The sequence below is a fragment of the Armigeres subalbatus genome, chromosome 2 (genome assembly GCF_024139115.2).
Source record: "Armigeres subalbatus isolate Guangzhou_Male chromosome 2, GZ_Asu_2, whole genome shotgun sequence".
In the NCBI taxonomy this organism is placed as follows: Eukaryota; Metazoa; Arthropoda; class Insecta; order Diptera; family Culicidae; genus Armigeres; species Armigeres subalbatus.
Window position 1 is genome coordinate 291,658,678 of NC_085140.1, and position 21,138 is coordinate 291,679,815.

Below are 21,138 nucleotides of genomic sequence, written 5' to 3' on the forward strand. Positions count from 1 at the left end.
ATTCATCAAGAGGTTGGAACGCAAAGAGCTAGTCTTTACTAAGGTGGCGCAGATCAGCGCAGCGTTCCACTAGTTGTCTCTTTCTCTCTCCGATGTTCTTATGCAACGCAAATAGTGACGTCACTATTTGCGTTGCATAAGATCAGCGGGAGAGTAAAAGAGAGAACTAGTGGCACGCAGCGCTGATCTGCTCCACCTTAGTAAAGTCTAGCTCCTTGGTTGGAACGTTCGGTAGGATACTGGCTGGTCAGCAGGATTTCATGAGGAGTTTTGGATCGTCAGAACCTTCACGAGCTGGTCTACAGAGGGTGCTGTGCAAATGTCGAATAGAGGCCATTTGTACGGGCAACGGATTGGGCCAGGAATAATTGTTCGGCGAGGAGGAGCTCAGGACTAGAGGAGGAGCCAGGAGAGTTGCGGGGTGTGTACCAGGGTTGTAAATATTCGGCAGCACTGGATGAAGGTGATGTTCTGTTATATCATTTTTTTGCCATTCTCGTATTTTATTTTCTTCCTGCTTTGAAATCAACCTTGGTACTTCGCGTACCTGAAGGAATAAAATAGACCCCATCTTGCGGTCCTTAGCCTCTTACCCAGCAACTCCTATCCCTACCTCCCCGTGGTGCTGGCCGGGATACGAGCAACCTTAGGGAAGATCGGGTAACCAACCTTGGTGGGAACTATGGTCGTATGCTGACAGGGAAGGGGGGGGCGTTGCTCCTCTCCGGAGATGCAAATCTTACTGAGCGTCTGTTCTCCATGTCAAGATCGGCTCACAACAGCGTCTGTTCTCCATGTTAGGGGCGGCTGATCATCGTCCGAGTGCCAGCGAGGGACTCTAAGTGAAACTGTGCACCATGGTCCACCGGGAATAAGGAGGAATGGTCTTCCGGAAATTTAGGGGGTTTCGTGTCAGGCCCTGCAAGCCAGCCTTTTAAAAAACATACGCAACGAACAATCAACAAGAGAGTACGGACCGGAACCATCGGCGAAGACCACTGCGACGAAAAGGGACTAGCGATTGGAAACTCGGTTCGTGGAACTGCAAATCTCTCAACTTCATCGGGAGCACACGCATACTCGCCGATGTGCTCAAGGATTGTAGATTTGGCATCGTAGCGCTGCAGGAGGTTTGTTGGAAGGGATCAATGGTGCGAACGTTTAGAGGTAATCATACCATCTACCAGAGCTGCGGCAACACACACGAGCTGGGAGCAGCTTTCATAGTGATGGGCGATATGCAAAGGTGCGTGATCGGGTGGTGGCCGATCAATGAAAGAATGTGCATCTGTCATAAGACGAGTTTAAACAATCCCATTGAATTCCACCACTTAATTGTATCTTGACAGATACGTATTTCGACCTCAACAGTAAGGCCGTCTTCAGTGTCTCGTACTTGACTCGACTTAGTTCGTCGAGTCAAGTCAAGTCAAGTACGAGACACTGAAGACGGCCTTACTGTTGAGGTCGAAATACGTATCTGTCAAGATACAATTAAGTGGTGGAATTCAATGGGATTGTTTAAACTCGTCTTTATGACAGGTGAAAACATTCCACTAAAAAGCTCAAAATAATTTTCTTATCAGAATGTGCATGTTGAGGATCAAATGCCGGTTCTTCAACTTCAGCATAATCAACGTCCACTACGGAAGCACTGATGATGATAAGGTCGCATTCTACGCGCAGCTGGAACTTGAGTACGACAGCTGCCCAAGCCACGACGTCAAAATCATCATAGGAGATTTGAACGCTCAGGTTGGCCAAGAGGAGGAGTTTAGACCGACTATTGGGAAGTTCAGCGCTCACCGGCTGACGAACGAAAACGGCCTACGACTAATTGATTTCGCTGCCTCCAAGAATATGGCCATTCGCAGCACCTACTTCCAACACAGCCTTTCGTATCGGTACACCTGGAGATCACCACTGCAGACAGAATCACAAATCGACCACGTTCTGATTGATGGACGGCACTTCTCCGACATTATCGACGTCAGGACATATCGTGGCGCTAACATCGACTCTGACCACTATCTGGTGATGGTTAAACTGCACCCAAAACTATCCGTCATCAACAATGTTCGGTACCGACGACCGCCGCGGTACGACCTAGAGCGACTGAAGCAACCTGATGTCGCCACTGAGTACGCGCAGCATCTCGAGGCAGCGTTTCCGGAAGAGGGTGAGCTCGATGGGGCCCCTCTTGAGGACTGCTGGAATACAGTCAAAGCAGACATTAACGACGCAGCAGAGAACAACGTCGGGTATGTGGGACGAAGTCGACGGAACGATTGGTTCGACGAAGAGTGCAGACAGATTCTGGAGGAGAAGGACGGCAGCAAGGTACCCGGCAGAACGTGGAACGTTATAGACGGAAGCGGAGACAGCAGACCCGCCTTTTTCAGGAGAAGAAACGCCGTCTGGAAGAAGCGGGGTGCGAGGAGATGGAACAGCTGTGTCGTTCTCAAGAAACACGCAAGTTCTATCAGAAGCTGAACGCATCCCGCAAAGGCTTCGTGCCGCGAGCCGAAATGTGCCGGGATAAGGATGGGAGCATCTTGAAGGACGAACGTGTGGTGGTCGAAAGGTGGAAGCAGCACTACGAGGAACATTTGAAAGGCGCTGAGAGTACAGGCAGTGAAAGTCAAGGCAGCTTAGGAGATGACTACGTCAGTTCAGCGGACGATGGAAGCCAACCAGCCCCCACCTTGAGGGAAGTTAAGGATGCCATTCAACAGCTAAAGACCAATAAAGCAGCTGGTAAGGATGGTATCGGAGCTGAGCTCATCAAGATGGGCCCGGAAAAGCTGACCACCTGCCTGCACAAACTGATAGTCAGAATCTAGGAACCCGAACAGCTACCGGAGGAGTGGAAGGAAGGGGTTATATGCCCCATCTACAAGAAAGGCGACAAGCTGGAGTGTGAGAACTTTCGAGCGATCACCATCCTTAATGCCACCTACAAAGTGATATCTTAGATCATCTTCCGTCGTCTGTCACCATTAGTGAATGAGTTCGTGGGAAGTTATCAAGCCGGCTTCGTTGACGGCCTTTCGACAACGGACCAGAACTTTACTGTACGGCAAATCCTTCAAAAATGCCGTGAATACCAGGTCCCAACGAACCATCTGTTCGTTGATTTCAAGGCGGCATACGACAGTACAGACCGCGTAGAGCTATGGAAATCTATGGTCGAGAACAGCTTTCCTGGGAAGCTTACCAGACTGATCAAAGCAACGGTGGATGGTGTGCAAAACTGTGTGAAGATTTCGGGCGAACACTCCAGTTCGTTCGAATCGCGCCGGGGACTAAGACAAGGTGATGGACTTTCGTGCCTGTTGTTCAACATTGCGCTTGAAGGTGTCATGCGGAGAGCCGGGTGTAACAGCCGGGGTACGATTTTCAACAGATCCAGTCAATTTATTTGTTTCGCGGATGACATGGACATTGTCGGCCGAACATTTGCAAAGGTGGCAGAACTGTACACCCGCCTGAAACGTGAAGCAACAAAAGATGGACTGGTGGTGAATGCGTCAAAGACAAAATACATGCTTGTGGGCGGAACCGAGCGTGACAGGGCCTGCCATTGAAGCAGTGTTACGATAGACGGGGATACCTTCGAGGTGGTCGAGGAATTCGTCTACCTTGGATCCTGCTAACAGCTGATAATAATGTTAGTCATGAAATACGAAGACGCATGTGGAAGAGAAAAATCATAGTTAATATACTGAAATTTCAAAGTTGCGATAGCGTAGTCTACGGATCTGTGTATAAAGGTTCCACCAAACACACGCGATGCGACAGTCGCGACGCGATTCTATCACTTGGCGACAGCGATTCTATCGCCGTTGATATGGAAGCGTAATAGAACATTGCTTGCAGCGACTCAACTATAGAATCGCGGCGACTAGTTGTCGCCGTCGCGGCGATGAAATCGCTTAGGTCTGGGGGAGCCTTAAATTCGAAAGTGCAACACCCTGCTTCAATCTCACAAACGAGGTTGACACTTCGTCTGCTCGGGCAGCAGACTCACGTACCGCCACTCGCCACCTTGGTCACCATGACATCACCGGAAGCTTTCCTTGACGTGGAAGAATTTGCCGCTGATTGGCGGATAAGAAGCAAGTACCGGAAGGTAAGGTTAGGCTCTTCGGTCACATTGAGATTTGACATACAGTCAATGTGAACCTGTGATAGCTGTGTGGTGTCCGCTCCGGGCTACGGATTGCCTATTCTAGTGGTAAAGTCCACCATTTATGTGACTCCTAATTCTCGGTGTGACGTGGCTTCATGTGCCTTCGAATGAATGGTTAGGGGGGGTCTAAAAAGAATCTAGCCGCTAACGGAGCCTGGGAAGCACCTAAGTATTGAGGATCAAAGTATTGATCCCTTACTGCGCTAACCGGAGCAATGGCGTAGCTCAACGATCCGGCTGGAAAAACCTTTGTGAAAATGTTTCAAATTTGAATGAAGCCAGTAGGTTAAATAACATTCTCCAAAAGATCCAAGGATTTCCAACTTGGCGAAATTCGCAAGCCAAATAGGGACTACACTTCTTCTGACGAAGAACTATTAGAGCACTTATTTGATACACACTTCCCTGGATGTGTCGGTCGATATAGCATCTTCAGATGTTCCTAATTTCTTTTCATGAATTATGGGTCTTGGGTTCAGGCTCGTAGAATCATAACTACTGAATCGATTCAATGGGCTTGTTCCGATCAACATCACTGGGCTGACCACAACATCCCTGCAGAAGTGTTTGACGTTGGTTCGGGAGACTGCGAAATTGATAACTCCAAACAAAGAAGAGGCAAGATATATTTGCAGACCCAAAGCAAATCAAAGCATAGATAGGCATTCAAGGAACGTGGAAGTATGTCGCAAAATTAAAATACGTCGAAAAGTTACATTATATCCGATATTTAATACTACTTTATTAAGAATTTATTATATTCGTTGCTATACAAGTAAGTTGCATTGAATTTGATAAAGATTTCTACTTAAAACTAACTAAATTGTGAAAAAATAGGAACGACTTGAAATTCAGGTTAGGCTATATGCAAAGTACACAGCATTGGTCTGAGGATTGCTATAGTGAATTCATAGTAAGTTACTCTTAAAATATCCTTATTCCTACGCCTATATACAATAAGTGGAAACTATTTATAATTTCAATAACTTATTACCTATGAACAATTAATTTCGAATTATGTAAAATAGGTATTTGCACATTGCCAGTATCGACCTAGCGAGACACGTCCGCAAGAGGATAACGGATAGGAAACTAAATTGTGAGTAGCAAATCTTCAATTGACATTTGAAATATTGGTAATAAATACTCATTTTAGCTTTGATCAGCTGTAAACGTAGACGGTGATTCCGAAGACAATTTCCTAAAATTATTCCGAACATTAAATCAAAGAATTTAACCTCAAAGGATGGACTCGACTGTGTGGTGACTGCATGAAGTGCCGTAAGTCAAACAAAATCTGCGACATGGTGCAGTGTGACACTTGCCAGTCATGGGCGCATTTCTCGTGTATCGGAGTTACGGCAGCAATCAAAAATTCGGATTGGAGCTGTGACAAGTGCAGCGACGAACTGCAAGTCCCAAAGCTAACAAAGAGGAGTTCAAGCAAGAAGGGAGCTCGAAGTCCAAGAGTGAAAAGGATCGATCCAACCCTCCATCCCTGAGGGAACAGCAGGTCTGAACGAAGAACTGCGTAAGTTAGAAGCCGAACAACGTGCTATGGAAAAAGCCTTAGAGGAGGAGATGATCATTCGAGAAAAGCTTCTCGATATGGAGCGTGTCCTTCAAGAAAAACGTTGTCGAAAGGAGAAAGAATTTCATGAAAAGCAGATGCAGCAAGATAGTCAATTGAAGGAGGTACGGAACGGGAGATGTTGGAAAGGCAGTTGAAAGAAGAAGCTAGATTTGCTAGCGAACGTAAGAAGCTGCACGAGCATTTTCAAGATGCGAAGAAAGCAATTGCGAAGAGTATTTCCGAAAAAACAGAAGGTGCTATTGGAGGGGAGAAGCTGAAGAACGACAACGAATTATCGTTCGATAAGAAGGTCCAGTTCTGGCTGAAGCAGCAGGATCAAGGTAGAAATGGAGCGAAATCCAAACTATCCTGCTCGATAGCGGATAGTGAAGACTACGGTGAAATCAAAAAGGATGATGCACCTGAGGAAAAAGGTAATTCAAAATACCCCGCAGGAGAAGATTTCGGATGTACTTCCGAAGACCGTGAACTACTCGGAAGAATCGTGCGGAATGGGAGGATGAATGGGCCGGGGGAAATTATACCACCACCGCAAGATCGGCCACAACGGCATACAGTGAAATTATCCCAGGAACAATTGGCAGCTCGCCAAGCCGTATCGAAAAACCTACCTGTCTTCAAGGGTGAAGCAGAGAAGTGGTCAATGTTCATAAGTTGCTTTGAATATACCACTAAGGCCTGCGGTTTAGATAATCTGAAACGACTCAAGATTGTCTTCAAGGAGATGCTCTCGAAGCTGTCCGGAGCCGTTTAGTCTTTCCGGAGTTGATACCGGATGTCATCAACGACCTTCGTCGTATATTTGGCAGACCAGAGAAACTGCTGAAGACCCTTCTCACGAAAGTGCGGAATGCACAAGCGCCATGGGCCGACCGCTTGGAAACCTTCATGCAATTTGGAATAACAGTGAAGCAGTTGTGCGATCACTTGGAGGCGGCTAAGCTAGCGGATCACCTTAATAACCCAATGCTTGCCAAGGAATTGGTGGAGAAACTACCGTCGAATTACAAAATGGACTGGGTCCGTTTCAAACGGTGCAAGATAGGATCTCCTTTGAGATTATTCACCAATTTTATGAACGACTCTGTGCCCTGTGTTTGAACAACCACGGGAAGAGTCGTTGTACCTTCAGGATTCGCTGCAATATCAATGGATATTAAGGTGGTCATCACCCTCTATTGCATCATGCTGAGGGATCCGTGCAGCTTATGGACATTGCGTGCAACGCGCACGGCGCACTGAACCGCGGAGTGATCTTTCGGATGGTGCCCGTAACTCTATATTTCGGGGACCATGCACTGGATATTCTGGCATTCTTGAATGAAGGTTCGTCATCTACTCTGGTTGAAGATGCCGTAGCTAGAGAGTTGGATGCCCGAGGGCGCGCGGAACCGCTGGTAGTAACATGGACAGGCAATGTGAAGAGATTCGAAACTACGCCCAAAAGAGTCAACCTTATGATTTCAGCGCGTGAATCGGATGAAAAGTTGCCGTTGAAAGACGTTCGCACTGTTGCCGAACTAAAACTCCCAAAACAGAGTCTCCAGTATAAAAAATTAGCTGACCGATACCCACATCTCGACAATATTCTCGTAGCGAGCTACGAGATTGAAGAGCCTAGAATCATCCTTGGACTGGATAAACTAAATGTGTTTGCTCCACTCGAATCACGAGTTGGACCACCTGGCGAGCCGAGCCTGGCGAGTAAGAGTCAACTTTCACTCGTTGTAACCAATGACCAACCAGGAGCTACACGAGGTCATGCATTCTCAGTTTTTGTTGGACGATCCCTCGGTAGCCTCTGTAGCAGAATCAAACGAAGATGCGCGGGCTCGGAACATCATGCAGACAAGAAGAAAGCGAATTGGAGACCGGTACGAAACCGGATTACTGTGGCGACGAGATGAGCAGAGATTCCCAGATAGCTACCCAATGGCTGTCTCACGATTGAAAGCGTTAGAGAGAAAGCTGGAGCGAGATCCGGAGCTTGGTTCGAAGGTTCATCAGTTAATAACTGAGATCCTGATAAAAGGCTATGCGCATAAAGCTACCGTCGACGAACTGGCAGATATGGCGAAGGGAAATGTCTGGTATATTCCTCTGAACGTTGTTATCAACCCTCGAAAACCAGGGAAGATTCGTCTCGTGTGGGACGCGAGAGCATCTGTCAATGGGATATCACTAAACTCGGAGCTCTTAAGGTCACTATCCTGACGGAATCCAATTTTCAAAGTACTCGCGATTTCAAGGGCACACCAATTCGATACGGAAGCAACGCACAACTGTCATTTTTATTTTTTCACGCATGCTGCGACGCAGCAAAGCTGAAAAATTAAAATGACAGTTGTGCGTAGCTTCCGTAACGAATGGTGTGCCCTTGAAAACGCGAGTACTTTGAAAATTGGATTCCTTCAGGAGTGACCTTAACCGGCCCTGATCAGCTGGTGCCTTTGCAGACCGTAATCAGCAAGTTTCGGGAAAGACGCGTGGCGTTTGGCGGGGACATCCAGGAGATGTACCACCAGTTCCGTATAAGAAGGGCAGACAGAAAGTTCCAAAGCTTCCTCTTCCGACGAGATCCGGGCAACTGAAACCTATGTGATGGACGTCGGAACATTTGGGGCGAAGTGTTCTCCATGCTCTGCCCAATTTATAAAAAACTTGAATGCGGCGCAATTCGAGCAACAATTTCCGGAAGCATCAGCAGCAATAATCAACAAACACTATTGTCGTATACATACAATTTTTCAACCAGACACTGCACACACAAGCGTCTACTCGCACAAAGATTCGTCAATAGACTGAGGAATTCTCACGATCTTCTTTCTGCAATGCATCCCAGCTCAAAATACTTGCTATCTCTCTTCCTCTTTCTGTTATGCTTCACAAACTCATTCTTACACTTGATAGATTCAGTCACACGAACATCATTCACATTCGTCGATTGCCTATTTCATTTCTTCTCAGTTCACATATATGCAGATCATATTATCCAGATTAAATGCGCGAGCAAGGCTGCTCGACCCATCGAGCAAGATTGCTTGATGACCCATTGCTGCTCGATCCATCGAGCAAGATTGCTCGAAAGCCCAAGCAAGCGAAGTTGCTGATAGGGCATCTTGCTATCAAATTGTGCCGCTGAATGAAAACTATACCACCCACCGCTGGCAGCATCCAGCCACCAACAAAAAATATGTACAAACAGCAGCATGAAACAATGCAATGGCTTGTTTTCATATTCGCTAATCATATCGGACAATGCACTATCCGATAAAATTATTGTGAAATAAACATAATGTAAACGGTTATTAGCAAGTGAAAATTCCTGTTTACATTGTGCTAATGTCGCGCTAGTATTGCCGATTGTTCATTGTCCGCTAGAACTAGCGAATATGACCACCAATCAATTGAAAAGAAGAAAGTTAAAGTTAGAAAAGTTAACCCTTGTTTTCTTTGAAAGAGGACCCATTATTCATATGGACCAATGCAGGAAATTTGCTGAATAAAATACAGCAATGAAACAACTATTCAAGCACTTCTTTCTCAAAACCCCTTGCCTAGCCAAACATATGACACCCGTAGGCACCATCATTGGGGTGTCCTTTGCTGCCTCTGTGAATTCCAGGAGGGTGTTTTTCCAAAATTGAACTTTTCAATAGTTCGAGCAAAGACGATTTCAGTGGAAAATATGAGGAAAATTAGCAAATATTCAAACACTTTTTTCTCAAAACTCCTGGCCTAGCCAAACATATGACACCCGTAGGCACCATCATTGGGGTGTCCTTTGCTGCCTCTGTGAATTCCAGGAGGGTGTTTTTCCAAAAATTGAACTTTTCAATAGTTCGAGCAAAGACGATTTCAGTGGAAAATATGAGGAAAATTAGCAAATATTCAAACAATTTTTTCTCAAAACTCCTGGCCTAGCCAAACATATGACACCCGTAGGCACCATCATTGGGGTGTCCTTTGCTGCCTCTGTGAATTCCAGGAGGGTGTTTTTCCAAAAATTGAACTTTTCAATAGTTCGAGCAAAGACGATTTCAGTGGAAAATATGAGGAAAATTAGCAAATATTCAAACACTTTTTTCTCAAAACTCCTGGCCTAGCCAAACATATGACACCCGTAGGCACCATCATTGGGGTGTCCTTTGCTGCCTCTGTGAATTCCAGGAGGGTGTTTTTCCAAAAATTGAACTTTTCAATAGTTCGAGCAAAGACGATTTCAGTGGAAAATATGAAAATATAGTAATCAGACCGCATTGTGCTCTTGTACTGTGCGGTTTTCAGTTCTTTTTGCTGAAGGAAGTTTTTAATACTACCCGTGCCTTCGTTTTACCTTGAACTCGTTTGCGGAAGTAAAATTCCGACTAGCGTTAGTAATCCTGCAAGGACACCGTTCTGGGAAATAACCTCTTAGAAGGTCACGTCTCCAAGCTCAGTAATGAGTATTAACAAAAACAAGAGGAAGGGGGAATCTCTGAATTTTCCACTGCCTTCAAAGCAACAAGGCTTCAAGACCGCCCTGCCAAAGCACGGAAAAGTAGAAGAAAGCATGAAACTTTAGATGTTCCTTCTAACTCTAACATTGAAAATAACTCTTCAAACTGGAACTCTATCAAACTGAGCAATCAATTCGATTTGATTCATGACGAAATTGGGCAAATAGAATCTACCTCACCTGGGTGATTCGATTCATGCGAAAAAACAAAGGACTTTGCCAATTGTGGTATCTGTTACCGGGTTTTTGGAATCAGATTTTGAGTAACCTTCAGATGATCAAGGTTTTATTTCAGATTGCAAAGAAGGATGACTGTCGCGCTTTGCCGGGATCCTTTGGCGATTGCAAACATCTTTTATAGTATGCGGGATTTTATACTATTCAATATCCCAATGGACCAACTTGTTTTTCTCCCAGTCAAAATCCTTCTACAATTGATTTAGTTTTAACGGATTCAAGTCCTGTGTTGCCAATTGGTAACTCTTACTGACTTTGACTCTGATCACCTTCCTATGACGTTTGAAATCTCACAAGAAGCCATTAACAATCCAATCAGGTTTACTTTTAATTATCATTAAGCTGATTGGGATTTATATAAAACGTATATCGATAGGAGTTTTGATGTTGATATTCCTCCCGATACCAAAAGCGATATTGATAATGCTCTCGTATCTTTGACAAATTTAATTGCCGAAGTCAGTGACATTGCAATTCCTAAATGTGAAATCAAATTCAACTCCATTATTATTGACGACGATCTTTAGCTTCTGATCCGTCTTAAAAATGTGAGGCGAAGGCAATACCAAAAAACTTGCAATCCCGCGTTGAAAGTTATTTGGCGAGATTTACAAAATTAAATTAAAAACCGTTTTGCTATTCTGAGAAATACCAACTTCAAGAACAATGTCTCGAAGTTGGATCTTGGATCCCAGTTCGAAACCCGTTTCGAAATTAACGAAAATTCTTGAAAAAAAAAACAGATTTATCCACCTGGCGGTGATGATGCCTTTCTCGCTCATTATAAAATGTGTCGAGAAAAATTCTATAGAGAGATCAATTAGAACAAATATAAAGCAATTAATGGTTTTTACTATAATATAGACTTTCAAATATGTGTCAAAATTGGATCGTGGAGAAACCATATCAAGATGAAATCAGGGGCAGATAAAATTTATCCTTGCTAAAAATCGAGTCATATTCGTTCATGAAATGATGCTATGGCAGTTTCATTGCAAAGAATTTTTTTTTTTTGAAGTTAAATTGTAAACAAATAATCAATCAAAAGCCTGAATGCGTCTATTTTCGAAAGAATTAAAACCAAAAATAGTGAACTATTCATATTACACATGTTCAGAAATCACGGTATTTTCGAAATATTGAGAATGTAACTAAAGCTATTTTGAGAGCCTATTCCGACTACAAGCTTTATCAGGACTTGAGACAATTTTCAATCTGTATTTGTCGATGACATTTGACTTCAATAGCTACGAATTCACACACATTTTTTAATGTTCATGTAAATAAAACCTGACAGCAGAATAGAACTGCTATCGACTACGCGGCTATTTTGAATATAACTTCTTCGAACCGGTCAATTTTCAATAGGAAATAATGGAACAAGATTCTGCGTCGAATGCAAATTGTTGCAAGCAAATCGGTTAAGGTTAAGTGCCTGAAAAGTGGGCTAGACATTTCCACTTGTTGTTGTCTAAAAAAAGTATTTTGATCAAAACTTCTGAGCCCATAGTCCGATCCGGCCAATTTTCGATAGAAAACAATGGGACGGAATTCTGCGTCGAATACAACTTGTTGCGAGCAAATCGGGTAAGGTTAAGTGCCTAAAAAGTGGGCTAGACTTTTTGCGCACATACATACACACAGGGCTGCGAAATGGTGAGTTGACATCTGGGAAGGAGCGACCTACACAGCTCTGGTCCTCACAAGTTCCAATCTCACGCTTCTACGGGTCTTCCGATGACAATTGACCGCCAGCTAAGGGTTGTGTACTTAGCTGGTAGTGCAGCCTGGGCACTGTTTTCCTTCTGACATCAGCTAGAGTGAGTGGGTGCGACCAAGGGGACCATCGTCCCTAACCCCTAATCCCAAGGCGTTAAGTGACCCGTGCCGAGGGGATGCATGGCCAGGGGGGGTAAAATAATGTGCTAGGCCTTTAACGGAGCCTGTGGGGTACCTGGGCACCCTCCACAGTAATTGTCCCTTACCGCGTCCTGCTGGGCTCTGGCGTGGTGGGCCTCTTTTCCCGAGCAACTCGTGGGACCAAAATGGAAAACCAAGTCAATTCTTCAACTAGTGGTAGTAGTGTAGGCGACAACCCCTTCGCTAGAGGTTTGGTTGTTCAGGTCTCCGCCTAGGAGGCCAGATGCAATAGTCGGCAGCTCAGTGCGCAGCGCCAGCGTGAGTCACTTAACCATCTCCCATGCTCCACCGGTAGAGGTTATAGACGGCCCATGGCTTGTGAAAGCGATGAACCGCAAACACGATGGGCTTTCGGCCTTCGAGGTGGCGACGGAATAGCTGAACGCCATCATCGACTTTGCGTCATCGAAGCATAATATCAGTAAGGAACTCAAGAGGAGCTTGCTGAAACTTCGAAAGTCGATGCTGGACGCCAAGCTGGAGAGGGCGGTCGGGACGGCCTAATGTAAACCCGTGAAATCCGTGGAGTCGAGGTCTACCAAGTCTGAGGCCCAAGGATTCGCGGACTCGGGCAAGGTCGAATCGACCGAGGGCGTGCCAGCGAAGACGGTGGTGCCAAAGTCTACCCAGACTGAGGCTCAAGTATTTGCGGGCACGTCGGGGGTGACTGCTCCAATGGAGCAGACACAAAAACGGGGAGACAATCTCCAGGGGATGAGCTCCCTGGGGGCCGCTCCAAAACGCGAAGGGTTACTACCCCGAACAAGGGTAGTGGGGCTGGGAAGCTGAACCCCGGCCAGGTACCTCTTGAAAGGAGGCTTCCGGGCCTCTTGAAGAGAGGCTTCCGGGCCTCTTGAAAGGATGCTTCCGGGCCTCTTGAAAGGAGGCTTCTGGGCCTCTTAAAAGGAGGCTTCCAGGCCTCTTAAAAGGATTCTTCCAGACCTCTTGAAAGGAGGCTTCCGGGCCTCTTGAAAGGAGGCTTCCGGGCCTCTTGAAAGGAGGCTTCCGGGCCTCTTGAAAGGAGGCTTCCGGGCCTCTTGAAAGGAGGCTTCCGGGCCTCTTGAAAGGAGGCTTCCGGGCCTCTTGAAAGGAGGCTTCCGGGCCTCTTGAAAGGAGGCTTCCGGGCCTCTTGAGAGGAGGCTTCCGGGCCTCTTGAAAGGAGGCTTCCGGGCCTCTTGAAAGGAGGCTTCCGGGCCTCTTGAGAGGAGGCTTCCGGGCCTCTTGAAAGGAGGCTTCCGGGCCTCTTGAAAGGAGGCTTCCGGGCCTCTTGAAAGGAGGCTTCCGGCCTCTTGAAAGGAGCCTTCGGGCCTCTTGAAAGGAGGCTTCCGGGCCTCTTGAAAGGAGGCTTCCGGGCCTCTTGAAAGGAGGCTTCCGGGCCTCTTGAAAGGAGGCTTCCGGGCTTCTTGGAAGGAGGCTTCCGGGCCTCTTGAAAGGAGGCTTCCGGGCCTCTTGAAAAGAGGCTTCCGGGCCTCTTGAAAGGAGGCTTCCGGGCCTCTTGAAAGGAGGCTTCCGGGCCTCTTGAAAGGAGGCTTCCGGGCCTCTTGAAAGGAGGCTTCCGGGCCTCTTGAAAGGAGGCTTCCGGGCCTCTTGGAAGATGGCTTCCGGGCCTCTTGGAAGGAGGCTTCCGGGCCTCTTGGAAGGAGGCTTCCGGGCCTCTTGGAAGATGGCTTCCGGGCCTCTTGAAAGGAGGCTTCCGGGCCTCTTGAAAGGAGGCTTCCGGGCCTCTTGAAAGGAGGCTTCCGGGCCTCTTGAAAGGAGGCTTCCGGGCCTCTTGAAAGGAGGCTTCCGGGCCTCTTGAAAGGAGGCTCTCGTGCCTCTTGAAAGGCGGTTTCCGGGCCTCTTGGAAGGTGGCTTCCGGGCCCCTTGAAAGGAGGCTTCCGGTCCGCTTGAAAGGAGGCTTCGGGCCTCTTGAAAGGAGGCTTCGGGCCTCTTGAAAGGAGGCTTCCGGGCCTCTTGAAAGGAGGCTTCCGGGCCTCTTGAAAGGAGGCTTCTGGCCTCTTGAAAGGAGGCTTCCGGGCCTCTTGAAAGGAGGCCTGGGCCTCTTGAAAGGAGGCTTCCTGGGCCTCTTGAAAGGAGGCTTCGGGCCTCTTGAAAGGAGGCTTCCGGGCCTCTTGAAAGGAGGCTTCCGGGCCTCTTGAAAGGAGGCTTCCGGGCCTCTTGAAAGGAGGCTTCGGGCCTCTTGAAAGGAGGCCTGGGCCTCTTGAAAGGAGGCTCTGGCCTCTTGAAAGGAGGCTTCTGGCCTCTTGAAAGGAGGCCTGGGCCTCTTGAAAGGAGGCTTCCGGGCCTCTTGAAAGGAGGCTTCGGGCCTCTTGAAAGGAGGCTTCCGGGCCTCTTGAAAGGAGGCTTCCGGGCCTCTTGAAAGGAGGCTTCCGGGCCTCTTGAAAGGAGGCTTCCGGGCCTCTTGAAAGGAGGCTTCCGGGCCTCTTGAAAGGAGGCTTCCGGGCCTCTTGAAAGGAGGCTTCTGGCCTCTTGAAAGGAGGCTTCCGGGCCTTTTGAAAAACGGCTTCCGGGCCACTTGAAAGGAGGCTTCCGGGCCTCTTGAAAGGAGGTTTCTGAACGTCTTGAAAGTACGCTTCCAAGCCTCTTGAAAGGAGGCTTCCGGGCCTCTTGAAAGGAGGCTTCCGGGCCTCTTGAAAGGAGGCTTCCAGGCCTCTTGAAAGGAGGCTTCCGGGCCTCTTGAAAGGAGGCCTCTGGGCCTCTTGAAAGGAGGCTTCCGGGCCTCTTGAAAGGAGGCTTCCGGGCCTCTTGAAAGGAGGCTTCCGGGCCTCTTGAAAGGAGGCTTCCGGGCCTCTTGAAAGGAGGCTTCCGGGCCTCTTGAAAGGAGGCTTCCGGGCCTCTTGAAAGGAGGCTTCCGGGCCTCTTGAAAGGAGGCTTCTGGCCTCTTGAAAGGAGGCTTCCGGGCCTCTTGAAAGGAGGCTTCGGGCCTCTTGAAAGGAGGCTTCCTGGCCTCTTGAAAGGAGGCTTCCGGGCCTCTTGAAAGGAGGCTTCCGGGCCTCTTGAAAGGAGGCTTCGGGCCTCTTGAAAGGAGGCCTGGGCCTCTTGAAAGTAGGCTTCCGGGCCTCTTGAAAGGAGGCTTCCGGGCCTCTTGAAAGGAGGCTTCCGGGCCTCTTGAAAGGAGGCTCTGGGCCTCTTGAAAGGAGGCTTCCGGGCCTCTTGAAAGGAGGCTTCCGGGCCTCTTGAAAGGAGGCTTCCGAGCCGCTTGAAAGGAGGCTTCTGGCCTCTTGAAAGGAGGCTTCCTGGCCTCTTGAAAGGAGGCTTCTGGGCCTCTGGAAAGGAGGCTGCAGGGCCTCTTGATAGGAGGCTTCCGGGCCTCTTGAAAGGAGGCTTCCGGGCCTCTTGAAAGGAGGCTTCCGGGCCTCTTGAAAGGAGGATTCCGGGCCTCTTGAAAGGAGGCCGCCGCGGCTCTTGAAAGGAGGCTTCCGAGCATCTTGAAAGGAGGCTTCCGAGCCTCTTGAAAGGAGGCTTCCGAGCCTCTTGAAAGGAGGCTTCCGAGCCTCTTGAAAGGAGGCTTCCTGGCCTCTTGAATGGAAGCTTCCGGGCCTCTTGAATGGAAGCTTCCGGGCCTCCTGAAAGGAGGCTTCCGGGCCTCTTGAAAAGAGGCTTCCGGGCCTCTTGGAAGGAGACTTCCGGGCCTCTTGAGAAAAAGGCTTCCGAGCGTATTGAAAGGAGGCTTCCGGGCCTCTTGAAAGGAGGCTTCCGGGCCTCTTGAAAGGAGGCTTCCGGGCCTCTTGAAAGGCGGCTTTCCGGGCCTCTTGAAAGGAGGCTTCCGGGCCTCTTGAAAGGAGGTTTCTGGGCCTCTTGAAAGAAGGCTTCCGGGCCTCTTGAACGGAGGCTTCCGGGCCTCTTGAAAGGAGGCCTGGCCTCTTGAAAGGAGGCTTCCGGGCCTCTTGAAAGGAGGCTTCCGGGCCTCTTGAAAGGAGGCTTCCGGGCCTCTTGAAAGGAGGCTTCCGGGCCTCTTGAAAGGAGGCTTCCGGGCCTCTTGAAAGGAGGCTTCCGGGCCTCTTGAAAGGAGGCTTCCGGGCCTCTTGAAAGGAGGCTTCCGGGCCTCTTGAAAGGAGGCTTCTGGGCCACTTGAAAGGAGGCTTCCGGGCCTCTTGAAAGGAGGCTTCCGGGCCTCTTGAAAGGAGGCTTCCGGGCCTCTTGAAAGGAGGCTTCCGGGCCTCTTGAAAGGAGGCTTCCGGGCCTCTTGAAAGGAGGCTTCCGGGCCTCTTGAAAGGAGGCTTCCGGGCCTCTTGAAAGGAGGCTTCCGGGACTCTTGAGAGGAGGCTTCCGGGCCTCTTAAAAGGAGGCTTCCGGGCCTCTTGAAAGGAGGCTTCCGGGCCTCTTGAAAGGAGGCTTCCGGGCCTCTTGAAAGGAGGCTTCCGGGCCTCTTGAAAGGAGGCTTCCGGGCCTCTTGAAAGGAGGCTTCCGGGCCTCTTGAAAGGAGGCTTCCGGGCATCTTGAAAGGAGTCTTCCGGGCCTCTTGAAAGAGGGCTTCCGGGCCTTTTTAAAGGAGGCTTCCGGACCTCTTGAAAGGAGGATTCCCACCTTTTAGAATTAAGGTTTCCGAAGCCTCTTGACAAAAGGTTTCCGGGCCTTTTGAAAGAAGGCATCCAGGCCTATTGAGAGGAGGTTTTCGGGCTTCTTGAATGGAGGCTTCCGAACCACTTGAAAAGAGGTTTCGGATCTACTTGAAATAACTAAAATATACATACTTCAAAACTTGATCAATATTTTTGATTAAAATTGTAATATATCCGCCATTGTGCATTTTTGTCCGAGGTACCCCCTGGGCCCGGCGAAGGTACCCCCAGGGGTACATGTACCCCAGGTTGAGAACCACTGCCTTAGATGGATGGAAGCAGGGTGATACACTCTCGAATCTGCTGTTCAATATAGCGCTCGATGGAGCGATAAGGAAAGCTGGTGTGCAAAGAAGCGGTAACATTATCAGAAGATCGCATATGCTCCTGGGATTCGCGGACGATATCGATATTATCGGGATTGATCGCCGTGCCATGGAACAGGCTTTTGCGGCTTTTAAGAGGGAAACAACGAGGATTGGATTGGATTACGAGCAATACCAGTAAAATGAAGTACATGGTCGCTGGAAATCTATATGGGTTCATTAGTAGTGGTGGTAGCGAAACGGTGCTGTATGGTGAAAAGTTTGAAGTGGTAGAAGAATTTGTGTATCTTGGAGCATTAGCGACGTGCGATAATGTTACCCGCAGGGTGAAAAGGCGTATTGCGTATATACTCTCTGATTCTTCCGGTAGCTTTACACGGTCGTGAAACATGGACGTTAAAGGAGGCTGATCGGAGAGCTTTCAGGTGTTTGAACGTAAGGTGCTGCGGACAATACTCGGCGGCAAACAGGAGAACGGTATCTGGCGGCATCGCATGAATCACGAGTTGTACCAGGTCTATAAAGGGCTGGATATTATTAAACTTATACAACACGGTAGACTACACACGGAAGAAGTAAACTACCCAATAGTGAGTTTAATTCACCCAACCTCAAACATCCGTACGGGGAGCCAAAATTGAGTAAGTAGGGTCGAAGTAGTTTGCCTTTACTCCCACACTGAGGAAAATGGACGTATGATTTTCAATCAAACGCCTTATGAAAATTTGCCACAAGGAATCGGTATGAATTTCAATATGTTGCCTTATGAATGATGATTTTCATTTAAAAAAGAAGCAAAATGCGGCAGACTGGGTTCGAACCATGGACGTCGGGGTCGGGAGGCCGGTATGTAGACCACACGCCCATCGACGCTTGAATACTTGGGAAGGTAACTGCGTATAAAAGCACTGTTGGTGAAATAATCAGTCGAAGATTCATAAGGCGCCAGTTATGAATTTCGATAGTCCACTTCGCTGAGTGCATGTTAAAAAAGTACCCAACGGAAAATTTATTTATCCAAATGTAAGTTTAATTCACTCAATTTCGACCTCAGGTAATAAAACTCAAAATTGGCTTCTCGTATTGAGCTGGCGTCGTTGGATTGTTTGGCTATTTTAGTTTTGACAACAGAAGAAAGAGTGTATGAAAGAGTAGAGAAAAAATAACCCAAAACTAAGTTTAAAAATACTCAACGCAGGGTACTTTTTTTCTTCCGTCCAGTGTGCCGGAAGAACGTCAAGCGAAGATAATATTTAGTAGAGAACCCGGAAGAGGCCGCAGGCTTCGTGGAAGGCCATGTACACGATGGCTTTTTGCAATTGAAGAGGACCTGAGGGCGCTCAATGTTCAGGGCAACTGGAAGCGATTGGCCCAGGATTGAGTACAGTGGAGAAAAATACTCCATTCGACGTAGGTTCATCGAAGAGCTGTAGCCCATCAAGTATCAAGTAAGTATAGATGTTTTCTGGTGTAGGCGTGCAGGGTGCTTTTACTTTGATTTACTTATTTTGATCTTTTTACTTTAGTCGTAACGAACATAATTTCGATGAACAATACTAATCGTAACAAGTTGCTCTTCTTGATATGAAGAAAGCATTTGACAGTGTTTTGCATGAAGGTTTGATTATAAAATTGATTAATTTTAATTTTCCTCTGTACATTATTAAACTGATCCAAAATTATTTATTAGATTCTAAATCTGATAGATTACCTGTAAGAGCTGATGTTCCCCCAAGGCAGCATACTGGGGCCCATATTGTATAACATTTTTACTTCTGACTCACCTGATTTACCACCTGGATGTCAAAAATTTTTGTTTGTAGATGACACGGGCCTCTCAGCCAAAGGGCGAAGCCTTCGTGTCATTTGTAGCAATTTGATTGCAAAAAAGTTTGGATATTTTCTCCACTTACTTGCAAAAATGGAAAATTTCCCCAAATGCTTCCAAAACTCAGCTTATAATTTTCCCAGATAAGCCTAGAACTTCTTATTTGACACTTTCTAGCAGATATTTCGTCACTATGGATAGGGTTCCAATTAATTGGTCCAATGAAATATAGGATTTCTGCTAGATCAATGATTAACTTTTGAAAATCACATTGAATGCATTCACGCCAAATGAAAGAAATAATATAAATTAAGTGTCTATATCCACTTATAAACAGAAAATCAAGACTTTGTCCTAAGAACAATTTTTTGATTTAAAAACAAATTTTTAGACCTGCCATGTTATATGCTGTTCCAATATGGGCTAGTTGCTGCAATACCAGAAAAAATGATTCAAAATAAAACTTTGAAAATTATTCTGAAGTTGCCTCCGTGGTATGGTACTAATGAACTTCATAGATTTTTTAATAATGAAACATTGCAACAAATATCCAATAAAATAATTTCCAATTTTAGACAGGCAAGCTGGCGGCCATTGAGGAAACTGGATGGAGTTTAGAAGGAACAGGAATTATTCAAAATTATTCAAAAATCATGCACTTTTGACAACGTAGAATATCGAGATTTCAAAAGTCAAAAAGTCGGTGTAAGACTTAGTCGAGTCAAGTACGAGATCTTAAAGACAAGTTAGGTTTCTGTTAAGATTGAAATACGTATTTTGGAAGTTACTGTGAAGTTACCATCAAGTATGGTGGAATTAAATGAGATAAAACTCTTTTAAATGATTATAAAGCTCTGAATAATGTTCTTATCAACATGTACGTGGTTACATTAGCAAAAATTGATAATAATCCAAAAGAGTTTGGTTCAGAGAAGAGGCATAGAAGGAATAAATCCGTTAGGAACACCAAAGAACAGGACGGACATCTTTTGGAATTACAAACGGAGAACCTTTGGCAATTTAAACTTTCTTGGGCTCGAATAATCCTGAAAAAATGCTGGCATAATTAGTGTACGACCCCTTGCTCTTTCGTTTCCACCATTCATAACTTACGAAGAAAACACTACCTGCGAATCCTTCCGTCGGGTCGTGGATGAACACGTGCCAGCCGGGCAATTCTTCGCCCAAGTAGTACGTCTCATCCTTGATGTCATGCTGCAATAGAACCGAATAGCCATAGTCCTTCCACGAATGGGTCGTAGTTGTTAGTGGATTCAATGTAAAACACTGGCCCATATCTAGGTGCATACTACTGATCACTTCGACATCTAAAATTATCAGACATAATTAATTCACTCATCCTAACCTGATTATTCACTTCTATTTCAACACTCACTCTCCTTCAATTCGTTCAGTCCATATTGCATGAAAAATTCACTCTCATTGTACGTTGCGTCCCGAAACAGGTCGTCAAGCGTCGCTTGACTAAAATCGAAATTGCTGAAGGCATTCGCATACTTGGGATGCTGCGTTAGATTGTATTGTTTCATCACATCGGCTTTGTACGGGGGATTCCGGCAGAATGTGATCGCCGGATAGGACATCGACTCGTTCAAGTCGAACTTCGAATGGGTCGATATGGGTGGATTGATCAACTTGTGGAAGCATTCCGTGAGCTGTATTTATCGAAACATTATATTTGTGGTATTAAGGCAATTTTAAATAAATAACACTGTGAGAAGTACTTCCTTTGAAACACCCATTTTACTCAAGTTTTCCGGTTTCACTAACCTGAAATATCACAACAACACTGCAAATGCTGAGCACGATGATTCTCACCAGCCGTTTTGGATCGTAACACAGAAAGTGGAGAACATCCCAAAACTTTTGCACTATTTTTTCACGAATCATCATTATCCTATAATGTGCGATGTTTGATGATCCATATTTTTCGCAGACATTTTATCGCGGCACAACATCA

General features: G+C 46.7%; 1 protein-coding gene across 1 annotated transcript in view; it reads right to left on the reverse strand.

The window, feature by feature from the left end:
• Positions 1-21,138, reverse strand: part of LOC134212406 (uncharacterized) — a 55,054-nt gene extending 33,916 nt beyond the window's left edge. The window contains exons 1-3 of the mRNA XM_062690237.1: positions 20,949-21,138; positions 20,554-20,833; positions 20,285-20,485 (exon numbers count right to left, since the gene is read on the reverse strand). Of these exons, the coding sequence (XP_062546221.1) occupies positions 20,285-20,485; positions 20,554-20,833; positions 20,949-21,071 (604 nt within the window). The 5' untranslated portion in view covers positions 21,072-21,138. The remainder of the gene's footprint in view (positions 1-20,284; positions 20,486-20,553; positions 20,834-20,948) is intronic.